At 35.0% G+C, this 18,816-nt stretch overlaps 1 protein-coding gene across 3 annotated transcripts in view; it reads right to left on the bottom strand.

The window, feature by feature from the left end:
• The window catches only part of SLK (STE20 like kinase), a 47,405-nt gene that overhangs the window by 23,512 nt on the left and 5,077 nt on the right, over positions 1-18,816 (bottom strand). For all 3 annotated transcript variants that reach the window (XM_065843346.2, XM_071812121.1, XM_065843344.2), the window contains exons 2-3: positions 2,534-2,698; positions 145-193 (exon numbers count right to left, since the gene is read on the bottom strand). In XM_065843346.2, coding sequence (XP_065699418.1) covers positions 145-193; positions 2,534-2,698 — 214 coding nt within the window. The remainder of the gene's footprint in view (positions 1-144; positions 194-2,533; positions 2,699-18,816) is intronic.

Here is an 18,816-nt window from a genome sequence, read left to right as displayed (position 1 = left end):
CTAATTAAAAAATGCCAACATTCAACACACATAGCACATTCACATATTTGCACTTCAAAACAGCATACATGTGAAACAAGTCTTAAAATATAAATTATAGTTTTAAGATGTAATTAAGTTTATTATTTGAAACAACTTATTTACCCAACATTACTGCATCTACTGCTCCACCTGCACAAAATTCGATCAGGATCTGTATATAAACAAAAGAACATACAAATTACAAATTAAATAGTTCTGCTGAACTGAAGCATTTATGAAGGGAGCTTTATTGGGAGACCTGAGTTTCAGACTATTTAGCCTTGACCAATTATTTCACTAGCCTCTGCAAAATATTGGTACTGTTACCCATTAAAAGTAGGTCTGTGCTACTCAAGCAAATTATTTGAAAAATGCTTGGAGATCCTCACAAAAAAGTTTTAATCCAAAGAGAAAATTGCATAATAAAACTTATAAAACATAATAAGCATCTTGAATCTGGCTCATTGTAATGTGATTTACATAATCCCTACAAACTCATTTCTCGATTATTAAACTGTACTTCTATAGGATTATCTCTGACTGAAAAGTCCAAGGTAAGAGCTACGTGATTTTCCAGTAGCAAACGTTATCTCCTCTATTGTTTCAGATTGGATGGAAATACATGAAAATTTTGAAAAAATACCTTTAAAAGTTACAGGAAACAAGTAAATTCTGATGTTTACATTCATTTTCCTCCATTTTCATTGATACTTACAAAACATTGAGACCTTTATCCCAGAATCTAATAATAGCAGAACAATTCCATCTCCAGTTCTCAGTTTCCATTTGAAATAAAAATAAACTGCAACTATTTGGGGGCACAAATTATGCTGGCATGTAGGACAGAAAGAACATACACAAAGGAAAAAGAGAGTAAACAAGGGAAAGGCAGAGAGCAAAAATGAGGAAAGGCCATCCAAGACTGACACCTCACTCTTCTTCTGTGTTTTTGTTCTTTAATCTGAACTTTAAACATTAAATCATAATATTCAGTCTGACAGCTAATAAGTTTTTCTTGTCAGAATCCTAACAGTCACTCTCTTGGAAAATAATATATTAATTTTTTCCTTTAGAGTACTTTTAAAATCAGGACCTAACTACCCATAAAAGAGGAAACCTCAAATTATACCTTATACCGTAACATATATACACCATTTATGCCACGTATTACTTCAAATTACTATTATAAGTAATCCTCACAACAATGGTACTAACAAACATACTATATAATGCAACTCTTTGTAAATCCTTTAAACCATTATTCCATTTACATGCTTCTGCATATCTAATGCCAAGTCAGTTAAGTGTGGGAAATGATAAATAAAGAATTTCTTTCGCTAAAATTTGCTGTTTGATCTGATAATCTGACAAAGGCCTCTTAGGTAGAGAAACCCTGTTTCTAAAATTGGAAAGCAAAACCATATTTTAAGTGCAAATATCATTCTTTTCTTTTTTCCTCCACTAAATTCTGTTTACTTACCACATCATTATAGCCTTCCCTTTGCTGCTTTCCGGCCTCTCCATTTCACTGTAACTATATATCTACTATTTTATTTTAAAACTACTTACTCCTATCTTTATTCTGCCAGTGAAGCCTATTCCCCTCAGTTTCACATTCTGCCTTCGTGCATACTTGCTTCCATGCTGACCTTTATGCATGGAAATTTTTGCACTATTCCACTGTTTTATACAATATCACTTTACTCTGCATTCAGATCACAACAAGTTTTCACAAAGCTTATAAAAATAAATCCATATCAGGAAACATGGCATTATACTTCCGTTCTTTTTATGCTTAAAGGATAAAGCATATTTACAGGACTCGAAGGAAATTTTATTTTACTTGGTTTTGATATATTTTAATTATGTGCTTTTTAAAAAGAAAGTATTCTTTTTAAAATTCAAAAATCACATATAAATATTGCATTGTATCACCTCAAAGAAAGTAATATATTGTCATAGCTAAAGCTATACTGTGCACAGAATATAGCAGAAGAGGGATGTATAGCACGTATGTCCACTACACTTCTATGTCCAAACATGTAGATTTAAAATAACTTATTTATGGTTCAAGTCCCGCTAAACTGTCCTTCCTGGAAGTACCAATGAGTTCACTTGTATCTAAAATGCATACTTCACAGGCTGACCTTTTCATCTGTGGATACTGAGTCTCACTCTAAATTGTGCCGATAAAATTAAAATCAGAGTCCTGCTGTTACAAATAAGCACTAAGACATCTCTCTAATCAAAAAAATGAACTACTAATTTCCAAATTTTAGATTCAAGCTCCTGACCAAATGACTCAGTGTAGCTCAATTTTACAGTGAAAATTTCCTAAAAGTCATACTCACAATTTACAAATTCATTTTGAAACTGAATAGTTACCCCAATAGTGATGGCCAAGAAGAAAGGTCATTCACAAATTATCTTTTAATAAAGCCAAGGGAAAAAAATGTCATTTCAATAACCTTTTGCAGTAAGTAAAAGCATTTAGAGAAGAAAAAATACCTACCCACAGATTGTTTTCATAGTAGAAAGCATCTAGGAGCTTAACAATATTAGGATGGTCACAGGATGCTAAAATATCAATCTCAACCATGTAATCTTCAAGTTCTTCTTCTGATTTAGTATCAATCACCTTTGCAGCAGCCAGTACTTTTGTTTCTTTGTTCTGAGCCTACAAAAGAAAAGTCACAGCAAAGATATATGTGAATTTCACCAGATATTTGTCACCAGAAAAAAAACCACCAAAACACCCTCCTGACATTTCTGTACTATTTTCCTGCCTCTAGTTTGCCTCTCTAGAAAATGAGGATACCTGCATATTAAAGACTAGATAAATTATAGCAGAAAAGGGATTCAATAACTTTTCTCAAGGTTGTGAAACAATATTAGACAGGAATAAAAAAATAGGCAATTCTGGTCACATTCATGCAGTCAATAGTCAGTACTATTTTGTTCTCCTAAGATGAACTTCTGTGTTGCTCCTCAATAAAGAATCTATTAACACTTGGCAAGGAGTATTAAGCAGCTTCCACCCTTTCATTTCTCACTGCCCATTCCTGCCCTTCTGATGCTCCCCACGTTGTGGCAGCACAGCTGTTCCCAAAGCCACACAGAAAACCAGATCCCCTACCAGTAATGAGGAGGTTACACGGTTCTTCAGCCAGGGGCTGTATTCGAAGTCCCACGTTAAAAAGCTGCCAAGCCATCATTAACTTGTCTGGGCATTTTACTCTCCTTGCTTCAGAAGTCTAGGAGAAACTCCAGAGATGGCTACTCATTGAAGTTGCCCACGCTGAAAATGCTGCCACAGCCTGTATTTTATTACTTAAGACTAGGGAGCTACAACTGCTGTAGTAACAAGGTCAACTGGAGCACAAGAAAGATTTTTACTTGAAAAGCAAAAGGAAAACAAGATCTTGGGTAACCAAGGAAAAAAAAAACACAAACATTTCTGCTATGTATTTAAATATTCTTTGGCTTTTTTACCATAAGAAATTATAAACCATTAAATAACTGTTATTTAAATAGCAAAAAAAATTCAGAAACCAGTTGCTGTAAATACTTATTCACAGAATATTGCTAAGAAACTGATCAGCAAAACTAAGCAAGGTGAGATTATTATTATTATTTTTTAATATGTGGGGGATAAAGCAAATATTAAACACACAGCCTATATGTATACACACACACACATAAAATTATACACATTTTCTAACAATTCTCCTGCAAGTTACATTTGAAGGAATACCATGAGTTGGAATTTAGTAAGCTCTAAACAAGAAGGTATATTGTCTCAAGCCATCATAAAAACATGAGTTTGTCAAGGCATTTCCACTGGTTACCTCTTACTTCTGAATAAATGAAGCTGAGGACTGAAGTCTACTTCACCAATTACAAGTGAAGATAATGAAGAAAAGGCCTAGGTTTCCTCCACCTAGTTTTAGACATTCGAATGAAGTTAAATGAGAAGCAGGAACATACAGGCTCTCTCCAAAGCAGCAAAAGAGAAGAACCTGCAGGGGCAATTCTGAATCCTGAGGTGAAGCATCACAAGCTCACTGGTCCTGTCTCTGCTGGCGCGGCTGCTGCAGGGGCATCTTGGCCCCGAACCCAGTTGAGATGAACCCAGGACAAGAATCCCAAAACCTGACTTTGGTCAATCTAGTTTTGTTATACTACTATCAGACAAAAGCTGTAAAAACAGCAAGTAAGAATTCTTAAGAATTATTTCCAAGGTCTAAATATTATTACTTTCACAGCCATAAATAATTCTCTCAATGTGGCAAAAGAGAATTAATGATCTGAGACAGATGTTCATAGAACCATTTTGGCTGGAAAAGACCCTCAGGATGATCGAGTCCAACCATAACCTAACTCTAGCACTAAACCATGTCCTTAAGAACATCACCTACATGTCTCTTAAACACCTCCAGGGATAGTGACTCCATCACTTCCCTGGGCAGCCTCTTCCAATGCCTGACAACCTTTTCTGTGAAGATTTTTTTTCCTAATATCCAATCTGAACCTGTCCTGGCACAACTTGCAGCCACTTCCTCTCATCCTGTCACTTCCTACTTGGGAGAAGAGACTGAGTAGTAATAGCGAAACACACTTAAAAAGATCAATCAGCCAGGACTACACTTATGCCGAGGGCATAAATTTTGTGATACATACGTAACATTTATTTTTATCTCAATATTTTTTGATAAACAAAAAAACAACCAACCTTCCCGACTGTAATATTGCCCTCCCATTTTCAACAACAAAGATAAGGGATCTGTCTAACATTTGAAAACAAACTACTGGGTAGTTTTCCAATACACATTGTAATAACAATAAGAAAAAGGTCTGTTTAGTAACACAAACATCATTTGTTTTGGTTTCATGTTTTATAGCAGGAATGAAAGACCAACCTTCCTATTGTAGAGCTCCACTGTAAATTAAACACGAAAGGTGGAACAGATGTCTGACTTCACAACCAAACTAGACTTGGTAGCTTTATATGTGCAGAAAAATGGTTGTTAAAGCAACTTTCTAAAGAATTCAAATACAAGCTGTAAATTTACTTTTTCGAAACATGCATGGCCACACACTCACCACTGTACCTTACAAGATGAATACCTCGAACAAAATCTGAATCTTTTGTTTAAATAAAACTTTTAAAATCTTCTTCATAAGGCAACAGTAGCAAATGTTACTGTTTTCAGATTCAGTTTCACCTTTGAGAGAGAGAGGTAAATTCGTAAATTGGTAAACCAGCATGCATGATTACATGCATGGGAGTTTGCTGCATATACAGTACATATTGGGTTTTTTTCTATTGACAGACTATTTTGTATTCTGATTTCTCCCAGATCCTTTTGCTTGAAGTAACTAGAAATCTGCTTTGAATAAGTTTACTTTATTTCTTCCTTGTGGTAGCTCTATTAAAACACCTCATTAAAACTCAAAAGTCATTACAGAGACAGAATTGTTATCTTTATGAGCATCTTAACAACTATAAACAAAGCAAATGTTAGCCTTTGTTCTGATTTGAGATAGTAAAATTTTGTAGGTCTAGATCCAGACTTTTCTGCCAGATCTTAAAAGAATAAAGCTGTAGAATAAGCACCAGGTATTCCACCAGGTATTTCTGAGGACTGATAAAACATTTTAAGTATATATGAAGTTACACCTGAAAATAAAAAAAATCTTTATATATTTTAAACATGATTTTAAAAGACCTTTTTGAATAAGACATTATTCATCTGCACCCTACAATGCGCTCCATAATAAATACCCATCTGTGAGACTTACTGTAAGAAGTATGAAAAAAGTATGCTCTTTTGAACTGTGTAGGAAAGGATTTTACTGTTCGTGCCTAAGATTTACATAGCGCTGTATTGTATGGAGAAAAAACAAAAACAACACAACCTCTGGATTAAGAGGAACAAAAAACATTTATAGCTTTGTGTGGGCATGTTTGTTTTTTCTAGACTTTGACTGAAGTCTTTCTTTTGCCACATAACAGTCTCCAAAGGACCAAAATGTTAGTGTGGATGCAGTCTTGATTTGCATATACTCATTCTGCAAATGGGCACATGAACATTCAAAGTCAAATAACCATCCATGTTACTCAAAGGTTCTGCCCTTTCAAAATATGTCCTGTATCAATAGCACAGCAGTTTATTCCTATATTTTACCTCCCAGCTACCAGTTCAAGTTATTCCAAACACTCTGCTTAAATACATTTGATTCTGCTTCCACGATAGGTGATTTATGCCTCGGTCCTATGCTAAGAAATCCAAACTAGCATCTTCAGTTCAATCCTACCTCATGCAGAGATGAGGAACAGGGGAGAAAGATTTTCTTTCTTTGCATTAACAAAATTGGATCTTTTCAAAAGATTCTTACACAATCGGTGAAAACTGAATTGGAATAACTAATTCCCCCAAGATCTGACTAATGCAATATGACATTATTAACTATTACATGCAGCAATACATAAATATTGCAATCCTTCCACCAACACTACTGTTTGGATTATAAAATTAAGTTTACTGCAGCAAACATTAACCTACAGAGAGATAATATGCACAAGGGAATGCGAAACTATATGTTACAGCACGGTTCTTGCAATAGATAGCACAATCTCATTAGCAGAAAATGCATGGAAAAATACTCTTATTCTTTGAATCCTAACATAAAGTACTTTTAGAAAGATAGATTGCAGGTTTACATAGAATAAATATGATCTTGTAAATTAGAACTTGCAAATTACTTTCTCTCTGAACCCAAACCCCTCACACTAAAATGGCAATGACATCTAATGCACAAAAATATTGCAAACATTTGAAAACATATCCATATGAGAAAGAAGAATAACCCATTCTACACAAAACTAAGACCTGGAGCATGTGAAATTAGTGACTCCTCCCTATCAGTCCTAGAGTTTTATACAGTATCATATATTCAAATATAAGTTCCAGAGCCAGAAGCTTTGCGAAGAGCCTTATAACAGAATACTAAAAGGCAGGTTTACTGTCTGGGCACTCAGCCAAGAAGTTGCATATTCCCAGCCATGGACAGCAGGGAGAGCTGAGCCTCCGTTCCAGAGTAACAGGATTACAGCTCAGAGATAACTCATAGCCTTTCATCTTTAGATGACCAATATGAAGTTTCAGCCTTGGTTGTGAGGAACTGTTTCCCATCACCAGCAAATGTTTCCTTCCCAGCCATGCAGCTCTCCTCCTGCAATGCAGCATGGAGATGTCTGAAAGCTAAACACTGTTTTACCACTGACCAAAGTTAAGTATGTCCTTCATCTCTTGTTCAGCCAACCGAAAACAAAGCTGAGATACAAGACAGAAAGTGGTTCATCACCTTTCTTCCTGATGCCTGAGCTCTTCTGAGATGTTATATAACCCCCCTGTGTGCTTTGCAGGCAGCAAAACAAATCAATTAAGCAGCTTTTCCTTTCTGACTCATTCTTCTCAACAAAACTATAGTCATTATGATGGATCATCAAGCTTGCCAGAAAGTGAAAAATATGCGTACCCCTATTCAGCAAGAGATGTTTTTGCATGTAAAAAGCGACACTTTTGTGTAAACCTGGAACTGTCAAATCTAGCTCCATATATGCCTCCTGATGATGTCTGAGTAATCTGTACCGAAAAACTGTCCTTGTACAACACAAAGGCAAGAGCTGTTTCTCAGAGCTATCTGAAAGCAGTAGATCTCAGGTTTTCTTAAACATTTGAATCAAGGAAAAAAAGATACTGTAATTGCAGATTTTAACACCCTGGTCAAATAAATCTGTAAGTAGTCATGTGGCCTACTGGACTTTCTTTTCATATAAATTTACTATACCATATTTAACACTGTACTGTGCATTTTGAAACTCAAAAAAAACCTACATGACTGACCAGTATCAACTATTCAAACTTCTTTGCAAAACATGGAAAACTGTTCTTTATTAACGAATTTCAGAAAACAAAACAATTTTAATCACTTAAAATGAAGCATTAATTCTAACCTTGAACGTTAAGAAACGTAATTAAAAGTACCAGTTTGAATTCAAGAACAAATAGCTACCTCTGCAATATTAAACCACAATTTTTACCACAAATTACAAGTTAGGCCAATGAAGGAGATTGCAACCTCCACTTGTTTCTGGACTTTAAGATGAACCAGCCATTTCCAACAAGTTATGTTACTCTGTACAAGTCTTCACTGTACAATGTTTGAAAATCTATTACTAATAAAAAACCACTATATAGAATTTCTATTTTTTTAAATTACACACATTGTTGGTCCAAGGAATTAGAAGGCAGCTAACTTCAGTTAACCTGCTAAAACTTGTTGAAATGACGTTTACAAAAGAACTATGCAGAAGATAATGAAAAGATAGTATCTACCACAGAGGTTGATGCACCCTTAAACTACAGCTGATCAGCCAAAACTTTTCCCTGCCTGCACAACACATCATAACAACCTACAATACAGTTTCTTGTACGTAATAAATGTTCAATGCCAGAGGAAAAAATACTGAAATAGAAATGCACATAGCAGTGCCTCTTTTCCTACAAGCAAATACTAAGAAAGTGAAGCATAGGGTTCAACTTGGACTAGAGAAGCACATCTTTATGGTCCTGCGGTCTGGGGCTGCCTTTGTGGTTCTACCAGTTTTGGAGCAGTTTCCATGACAGCTTCACCCTTTTAACATTATCCTTGTACTTTGTACTTATTGTGGTTCTTCCACTTCCTCCACAGTTGGTTTCTGAGGATTCCACAAGTTATTTTGGGGAGTGGTATGGAATATAATTGCCATGTTTAACTTCATTATTCCCTTTATGTATTTTCATTAATTCTGTGGTGTTTTGCATACTAGCATACCATCCCGAGTCACGCACTGTGTCACTGAAATCCAAAGGAATATTTATACACATATTTGAAAAGTACCAGGGCTGAACTGGCAAATATGTGCAAAATAACTGAAACAGTCCTTTAGAGGGAACTTAACAGAGGAGATTCTACCAGATTTCAGCACCATTTTTCTTATTTAAGCCAATTTGTCAAAAAGAAAAAAAGAATTGGTAAACATCAGCAAGAAAATATCCAAAATACGCTATGCTGTTTTATAATAACACATTTTTATTTTCCCCTCTCTTGTTATATGATAGCTGACACAAAAGCAACGTGGAAAAACAGGTGACAATATAGGGAAAACATATGTAAATACAGCATTAGGTGGCATTGGAGATGTAAATGCAAAGGACTGGTATTTTTTTTCCCTCAAATTCAGTTGTAACAACTGTACATACTACTTTCAAAAGCAACATTAAAATACACAATTCTGCATTACAATCAACTTCTATAATTGAGAAGGAGGAGGTGTGACAAATTATGATTTATCCCCGCAGTGCTAAGCTGCTTTGCCAGTACCTTTCATCTGCAGAGGACACAAAAGTTGCCAGCAGAGATTTGCCCCATTTTATCCAGCATCAGACAACGTCAGCCCCAAACTGACCTATGAGCTCCCAGGAAAGACAGCCCAGTGAATCTTCTTCCTGAATTACTGATACCCTACAGTTATAGGTTGACTCTCTTGTCATTAGAAAAAAAAAAATGCTTACTGCTTATTCATTTACAAGTTTTTTAGTGACTACAGCTTAAAATTAAGTCTTTATTCCAGAAATAAACACACCTTTATTCCAGATGACAAAAATTAATAATGCTTCCAAGAAACAATGATATCAAGAAACATTTTTTTATTAAACAATTGCTAATTCTAGCTGTTCATTAGAATTACTTTTAAGACAACCAACAAGCCACAGCTGAAGCTGTCTCCAGACTCTTGTTTTTTCAGAAAGGTAACGTGCTGCCGGGTTGACAGTTGAGAATTTCATTATTTGCTCTTGATAATTTTATGAATTGTTTGAATACAGGACTTAAGAAACCTTTGATTCCTCTACCTGGGAAGATTCAATATTATATCTTGCTTCTAGTAATTTAACCATCTGTAACAGTGCCTCAGTTCATTTGCGATGAGATTTCTTCCAGTAACACTGAAGCTCACTCAGAGCCAGTGTTCCTCTTGCGAACATCTTTTCCCAGGGAGACATCGGGAGTTGTAAAAGCGAACTCTGTCGATTTTTGCAAACAGATGCGTCACAGAGCGTTTGGTTTCATGTAGCATTAAGTCGTTTTGTTTACTAGCACTTTAGAGACTACATAGTGCACATTCACAGATGTGCACATATCCACGTAGAATTTTATTGTTTTTTTAATTTTTTAAATAAAGTGTTCTTCCTTATTCTGTTCCTTGGAACTAGGTTGCAGAACAAAATTGGGATTTCCTGTGCCCAGAGCCTTTGGCCAGATCAGATGTAAGATGGCTACAGCTGATGGCTACAGCTGTTTGCTGACCCAGCACAGCTATTCATATAGAACAAAACGACAATAAAAAAAGCACCATCTGACTTAGGCGTATAAAATTCTGTCTTTCCAAACTGTAAATGAACAAGTCAACAAAAAATAAAGAAAAATTACAATTTCTTTGGACTTCAAGAATCCTTCAACAAAGGCCTTCTGACATGTTACTAAGGAAACTACATAGTCATAGAAATGAAATGTTCCACAGTCATTAAGTTTAAAAAACTTGCTGTCAAAAAAGTAAAGAATATCATTAAAAGCTCTATATTTCATAGAGCAGTAGGAAGGCATTTAAGGACCTGTACTAAGACAATTTATACTATGTATTTACTGTAGATGATGGGATGTAAGAGATGTAACTCAACTGTCATTTAAAGTGTATACATGTTACTAGCTCAAAAATATGGGCAGTTTGGGAAAAGGTATTATTTGATACTGCAATGTGAAACATATTCAAGACTTGCAACGAGCACAGCTAAATAGCCAGAGGGGAAAGATTAAATGAAACAAGATGAGGCATTATCACCCCATTTAATTATTTGTCTTGCTAAGAATGAAAAATATGTGAAGTATACTTTATTTATTTTAAGGGAAACTATATAAGCCACTTAAGATTCAGTATTTTAGAAAAAGACACAGGTGTAACAGTAAACGCTGACTACATCAATACCACATTAAAACTGGCAACAGCTCTTGCAAAACTATCAAACCATATATTCTGTTGCTCCACACATACTCTAATTCAAGATGAAACTTCCTCTGGTTTTGAAGTAACAAAAAAGGAAGTAGACTCGCTTTTAACAGCTTTCATAAAAAAGCTGTACAACATCATCTGGTTTTCAAGCAAAATTGTTACAGAAACCAATTAATACTCTCTTTATGGTATTAGTATATTATATTTGTAAAAGAATGGGCAATTTAGAATTCTAGAGGGAAGTTACTGCTTCCTCATGTACGTTTCTTTAAGACAATCTAACAGAAAACAACTGCAAAGACAGCAACAACAATAAATCAGTATAATTAAGCCAGTGGCCTTAAATTCTCTGTAAATTTATTTACAAGTCTGTTCTACGATGAACTTTATTAATTACAAAATTCAGTATGATGATTTATGTTATTTAATGCTGTTAGAGTCTGTGACTTGCCAGTAGATTTCTTGGGAGTCCTAAGTAATGACCCTAAAGCTACACATCATCTCATGAAAACCAAGTGGAATCTTCCAACAAGTGTTAGAAGGGTTGCCTCACATACAGGTTATAACTGACCTCGCTATGTTTGTGCTGCAAGTGTGACATCTCAAGAGGTGAGAAAGAGCCATCTGAATAAACATTTGCTATTCCTTGAAAACTGGCTATTCAAGTGCCACAAAAATAGCCTCTTGGGTTCTGTGAGAATTCATATTCGGCACAGTGGTGGAACATGTTGCTTCTGATGTTGCCTTTCAGATTAACTGTTTGGTTTGTTGTTGTTTGGTTGTTTTTTATTTTTTTTTTTAATTGATGAATTTAAACAACTAAATTAAGAAAGCTGACTACTTTGAGAAGCTATATGAACCAACCTTATTATTCATCAGCCAATTTCAAACAAAATTTTAGTTTAGAAGCATGTTGCTGATGATAGTCTTTTTAAAATTCTGATTTTTTTGCACTTGCCATTTCCCATTTTACTGATTAGTGTAATTCATTCAGAATTTACCTACTATGCTAGTGATAAATACAAATGGCTGTAGGAGTAATTGCGTTACTTGATAAAATTATTAAAACCAAATCTAGATAAACAAATCAAGATAAAACACTTCAACTCTCTTTGCAGAGCTTATTGCACAAAATAAGCTACGGGAAAACTGTTGCTTTGCTCAGACTTTTGCAACTAATCAACTCATAAGCTTCTATCAGTAAAAGATTTTCATGCAATGCAGGAACAACGTTCTTCCTCTAACAGAACTGACTATTATCATGATAAAGTTAAACACTGCAAAGAGTTAAACATACAAGATGTTCAAGAGGAAGTACTGATCTTGTCTCTTAAAAGTGTGGCAATGTTACTTTTAATGGAATTATGAAAGCTTAATTTTGCCCATGTCTCCAAGAACTGACAGCAATGAGGATGCACCAGCATAGCTGTTAGAGATGAAGTAGTTTTCTCTTTGACAAGACTTCCCCCTTTCTCCTACTCCTCATTTTCTCTCATGTTTATTTTTTTATTCTTTTATCGGGCTGAAGGGTTTTTGAAGACTTCTTTGTTGTGTATTTGTATAGGGAGTTGGAATGCTGAATTCCATTCCTTTTGGAAAATTGTCTAAGCCATTTCTTGATTCAAAAATCTCTGCTCCCTCTGAAATTCAATTCCGTTTCTGTACTTTCTTCATATGGATAAATTTAGTGCCAAATAAGAAGTCTTAAAAAATTTTCATTCTTTTCTAGCAGTTATGTATCATATCTAAAGTAAAGAATCATCACCTGAAAAAAACTTGGAACACAAGCTTTTAGTAAATTTCCAATTAAAGATATGTCTACCTAACAAAATTATTCTAGTGTGGATGTCAGTGATACAAAGGGACAGAATTACAGGCTGATAACAATGCCAACAACATCATTCAGCGAAACTGCCTTTTTATTAGTACTGTTGCTAACAGTAGATGATTTATACAACAGAAGCATGCCTATTTCTTCTTTTGTCCTGACAAAATGCATTCATTTGACATACCTTAACAACTTCAGAATATCAATATGCCACCTTGATGCTTCCCTTTTATAGCCGTTCAAGCCAATGCTGACACTGTCCTGTAATTTTTCCTGTATATCAGCACTGTCACTTGTCTGGCCCTCCCGTGAGCTGGTCTGGGAAGCCAAGAAGATTACATGTGCAATCAGCTTTTGGGGGTTTAGTTCCTTGAACCAGATCATCATCAGGTTGGCAAGCACCAGAGCTGTCACCAGGAAAGAGGTAGGAATAGGAACATACTGCCAGAGCTCTGGCTGCATTGACTTGCATTGTCAGAAACTGCTGCAGAAAACAGTGAACGTAAAGACCCAGCCACTCATCATTCAGATGTTGCTTCTGTACTTATTAAAGCTATTGAAATGAACCACTTTGACATGTTATTGACTGTTTCACTTAGCATCACAGTTCCATACTGTTTCAGTGCTTTTCAGAGATTCAAAAGTATCTTCTTCATATTGCAGTGGCTCAAAGGTGAGTTTCCATGATAGGTCACAAAAGATTAAGAAGTTAAAACCGTATCAATAAACATTGAAATGGACCTCACAAACATGAGAGTTAACAAGTCTGTACACTAGCTCTTTTATATTTCACTTTTATACGCTAGGGTAATATGCTGACCAGAACATGTAAGTTTGCTGCTAAGAGACAGTTTAAAGTTCTTGCTACAGTCAAAATCAAAGAAGGCATTTTCAGGCATCCCAGCTATCCCTGTCAATCAACAGGAAACCCTTAACAGTATTCTTATCTATATGGCGATCCTTAAGCTTTCAGACTTACCAGCCTAGAGAGATGAAAAACAGCAAGCAGTGCTTCTTTCTTTCAAGTTACTTATAAACTTGGTTAGTGTGTCTTCATGAGTAGAAAAAAATAGTTGGAAAGGGTGAAAGAGTAAAAACAAGCCTGGCTTAACTCTATGAGTACCCATTTCTCTGCATCACTGGAGTGATTTGAGTGCATTTTAGGGATAATTCCTGTTCAGATTCTCCTAACTATATTTCCCAGTTGATGACCACAGTTCACAGTTTTCATGGTGTAATGTAGTTGCACAGCCGGTTCTGACCCATGACTATTCAGCACTGAAAACCAGAACGGTTTGCCTGAATGGTGAACTGAAATATTTGTATCTGCAGAAGTTCTGTAAGAGGATGAGAGAAGGACAATTACAATTAAAGGGTCAACCAGTTGTCTTAAAAACAGACTAAAAAGACTAGGCCTCTTCAATTCAAACAGGAAAAGCTGAAGGTGCGGCAGGAACATGACTGAACTTTACAAAATAAAAAGGCAGTGTATTAATTGAATAAAGTTTGATTGAGACAAAGGCTGTGAAGGAGAAGAGGGTTTACTGCAACATGTGAATTCTTCCTGAAGCACTCAACTGACATTTCTCCATTATGATTTTCCTGCCTCCTGATTACAAAGTTTTAACTCTTTTCCTAGTAAAGTACTGCTTAGAAATACAACTGATAAGTCATCCTCTGTAATGTGAAATCTAGACATGTGCTAGAGAAAAGCTTTGGTTTTACAGCATAAATCTGTATCAGGAGAACCATTGCCTACAAGATAAAGAAAATAAATTTGAATACAAAAAGTCTTGCCAAGTTATTACTGTATCATTAAGAAAGTTACAGTAACTTCCCTTGAACACTGTTTTCTGAATCATGGTTATGACTAAACGCTTCTAGACACAAAACCCAGTTCCTTAAAGTCCTCCTTAAACAAGAAATCTCAGACAGATCTGAAATGCTGTCCAATGAGATATGAAGAAAGTAAAGGGACTGTCTTCTCCAATTCCAGAACAAGCTAGATGGATTCAAAAATGATTCTGCCTTAGCACGGTGATTCACCATTGCTTTCATACTGAGTACAACAGTTTGATGTAGGCACAATTCAAGTTCTAGGGTAATGGTTCCCCCCAAAACTTCAGCAGACTGTACAGTTGCCATTCCACTCCCTGCTTACCCACTCATTTTGAACAGCTGCAGTAATACAACTTTAGAAAAATTATTTCTGAGACTAATGAAGTCCCCTCATTTGTCATGGCCTCCTGCAGCTTCAGATTTTCTGAAACAACAGAGATTGATTTTTAAGAATGACACTTTAAGGTAACAGTCAGTCCTCTCTAGTAAGGAGAGGCTTAGCAAAGTTTAAATGCTAATCAAGAAATTGATTTGGCTGTTGTAGTGCAATCCTACTTTCAGTTCTTCATATTCTTTTCCGTAGGAAAGTCAGTAAAAATTAAAAAATCCTATCATAGAACAGCATGCTTCAGGTAATCAGAACCTTCTTAAAGCCAGATTTTGGGTGGAACTTGATTCAAGCATGAATCTATGCTTCAGCAATTTCTTGCTCTAGGGTATATGTAATTAATAAACAGAAAATGGCTCAAAAACTAACATTTACAGTAAATTTTTAATTTCTTGTTGAAGTATGAATACCATTGCAGAGGAGTTTGAGGTAGCCTACTAGCTTTTATAGAATATTACTTAAGCAATTTTTATTGCCTGACATCCTTCAAACATATTCTGCAAGCACAAGGTCTTCCTTCTCTCTAAAAAGATTCTTTCCCATTTCTGAGTGGAAACAAATGTGTTTACACATGACATATGAGTGACATATTTGACAGTTAACATTTCTTTCAAGCATTCCATACAGTAATCATGTTATAAAGCCATTAAAAATGACACAGAGGGAGTTAAAATATGTATTTTACCTGGGTTTGGAGAAAAATTATAAAACATCATTAATTTTTTACCCTGTGTTATTAATTCAGCCTGCTTTGTTTTCTAACTGAATATTTCATGGCTTTTCCACCACTAAACATTAAAAACTGGAACAATCCAAACAGTATCAAATGAAAAGATCGTACAGGCACTGTATTTGAGTAATTTGGCAGCTACTGTGAAGTAAAACAATGGGCAAAAGAGGCAAGACAATACGAATTTGTCAATTCTGTGTGTAATCTGATTATAATTATAGGCTATTGGGAAAGCACAAAGAAACAAAAACCAAAAAGGTATTCATAAATGACACTTCAGGCAGCAGGGTCTCAAGGAATGTATTTAATATCTCAAAACAGCGTTTAATTACATCTTCCCTCTTTTACAGACACAACTGTCATTGAAGGAGAATGATGTTTATAATCTGAAAAGATTCTCAAAACATGTGAACTACTGCTCTGCAACTATGGCATGTATCAGTGCTTGGAGGATTGTCTTACTGGAGGACCATTTCCCTGCCAAAGATAAAGCTCAAAAGGTTTAACCAATTTGCCTAAAAAAACTGTTAAAAAGCCACCAAACCAGTACCACAAATTTTTTTTTAGCTCCTTCATCAGAATTATTTAATTAAATAGACTGCATCTGACTTAGATATGAAGAATTATTTCATTAAGTTAGAACAGCTTAAATAAGCTTCATTCTGTATTCTATTTGACAACATTTAACTCCAAACAAGAAACCATCAGTCCAAGCTCTTAAACAAATATAATAGTTAGCTAAGAAATATGAAATATCAGATAACATGAAAAAAATGAACTTACATAAACACAGATAAATAAATTTAAATAATTATTTCCTATTTACTTAGAGTTTTAAACCGTTTATATAACTGTGCTCACACCTTGGAAAAGATGACTGCCTTACCAAGGGGTGATCATGACTCTTCTATATTTATCCTCCACAAACTTGTCTGCAGTTTTAATCCTGAATGCAACAGACAGACAATATATGACTCATAAGTTAAGTATTGTGATGCTGATTTTAAGCCAAGTGACTTAAAGATGTCCAAAATGTGAGACACAAAACGTGTGCTATTGTTTCTTCTTTAGAATATTTCCTTGCTACAAACAACATGGAAAAGAGATGTTACTTTCTACAAATAGCCATTTAAAACAAGAAAATTATCTGAGTTTACAATCTAAAGATGACTTTCTTGCACTACCAGTTTCTTAGAAAATTTAAGAGTGACAATAGGTGTAAAGAATTCTGTAAAGCTTTCCCAGGGTTTGACACAGTGATACTGCCCTTTCCTTATCTGGTATCTTCAACACACTAAAACTGCAATAGTGTGAAAATAAAGATAACATTATAGAGCAACTCACCAAGCTGATCAGCAACACTAAAATCGTTTCTCTTCTATGAACTGTCATTCATATTGTTTTCAGCTAGAGCATACACAGCAGCCCTAAAATACTCAGGCTACTCTTACTGAAATGACTGTTCTTAGCAAGCATTAGGTAAAGTTTTAGCTTTATTTTAGTTAGACTAAACATTTAAAATTTAACATTACCATCTTATACATTAGCCTCTTGAGAGTCAATCAACTCTCTCCTGTCCTGTATCTACTAATGTCTCTATGGCTAAACAAAGCAACATGGCATTTAAATGATTATTATTAATTCATATCTCCTGAGGACAACTGTACTATTTTACTGTTCCAGTTTAATCAGAGGTCAACTTGTATAGTCAATTATGAATGAAAATAGATTGGAACAAAAGATACGAAGTATAGCAAACCATTTTAATCAAAATTGCCAAAAGTTCCGCACTGATTCATTCTCAGATATTAAAATTCAATTTAGGACATTTTCACCTGCTTTTTCTTTCCAGGTCTAGGCTTATGGCAGAATCACACATGAAACTTCAGGTTCACAAAACACGGTATTTGACTGGAAATTTTCAAATGTGAATTTGTCTTCTAAATAGAACCAAACATACAGGACTTCAGAAGAACTCAAGCAATATCCTTCCACAGGGAACTGTATCTTTTATATAGAAACATCTGCAAGTTCCAACAGCTCTAACAACATCCTCTAAAGAATTAGCAGAGCTAAAGACTCTAGGTAAGTCACAAGAAAAACAGCAGACAAAAACCAGCCTATCAGTGCTTCAGCTTAGATATTAAGTGGCCAAAATCCGTTCCTATGAGTGCTAAATTAAGACGCAAAAGATATCCACCTTGGAAGCAGCATGATACATTAGTATCCAGATAACTTCAAGTTGCAATATCCAAAACCAGGAATTATTTACACCAATGTGCTGTAAGGCCACAGAAACTAGGAAATACAAATTCTCCTTGATTTTGTTTTCAGGTTGGACTAATTAAAGTATTTTCTAGGATCAGAAAATAAATTATGAAGTTAGTGGTACATAAAAAGTACTTGTAGGCAACCATTAATTGTCACTTTATTTTTTAGTATTAAGAGGAGTTAAGGCTGCACAATCATTAAATTATTTAATTGGTCCAGCATTATGACTATTTAAAAACTGTATTTATTTCTACCTGCTGTAGAAGACAATAAGGCAAAACCAAGCTCTCTTGTAAGTCATATAGGTACATTACAGGTAAGATTATTTTAAATATAGAAACAAAAACTTAAATGAAGCAACATCATTAATTTACTGGACTTGAAGAAAAACTAGTATCAAAAATCCACTATTGTTATCCAGAGATGAGCTTGTATTGGCCCCTATTGCAAGTACAAGTATATACAAATACTTAAAATAGTTGTAGTTTTCAGGAGATAATGCATTTTATTAGACCTGTTCACCATGATTATGGTTATCAGCTTGCACGACATTTCTTCTCTGAATCAAAACAGAAAGCAGAATAGGCTTTTTAACCAAGCACCAGTTAATTGCCGAGAGTTGGAAA

Source organism: Patagioenas fasciata, chromosome 8, assembly GCF_037038585.1.
Source record: "Patagioenas fasciata isolate bPatFas1 chromosome 8, bPatFas1.hap1, whole genome shotgun sequence".
Classification (NCBI taxonomy): Eukaryota; Metazoa; Chordata; class Aves; order Columbiformes; family Columbidae; genus Patagioenas; species Patagioenas fasciata.
The sequence above is the reverse complement of the archived record's forward strand: the minus strand, read 5'-3'. Positions and strand labels throughout refer to the sequence as shown.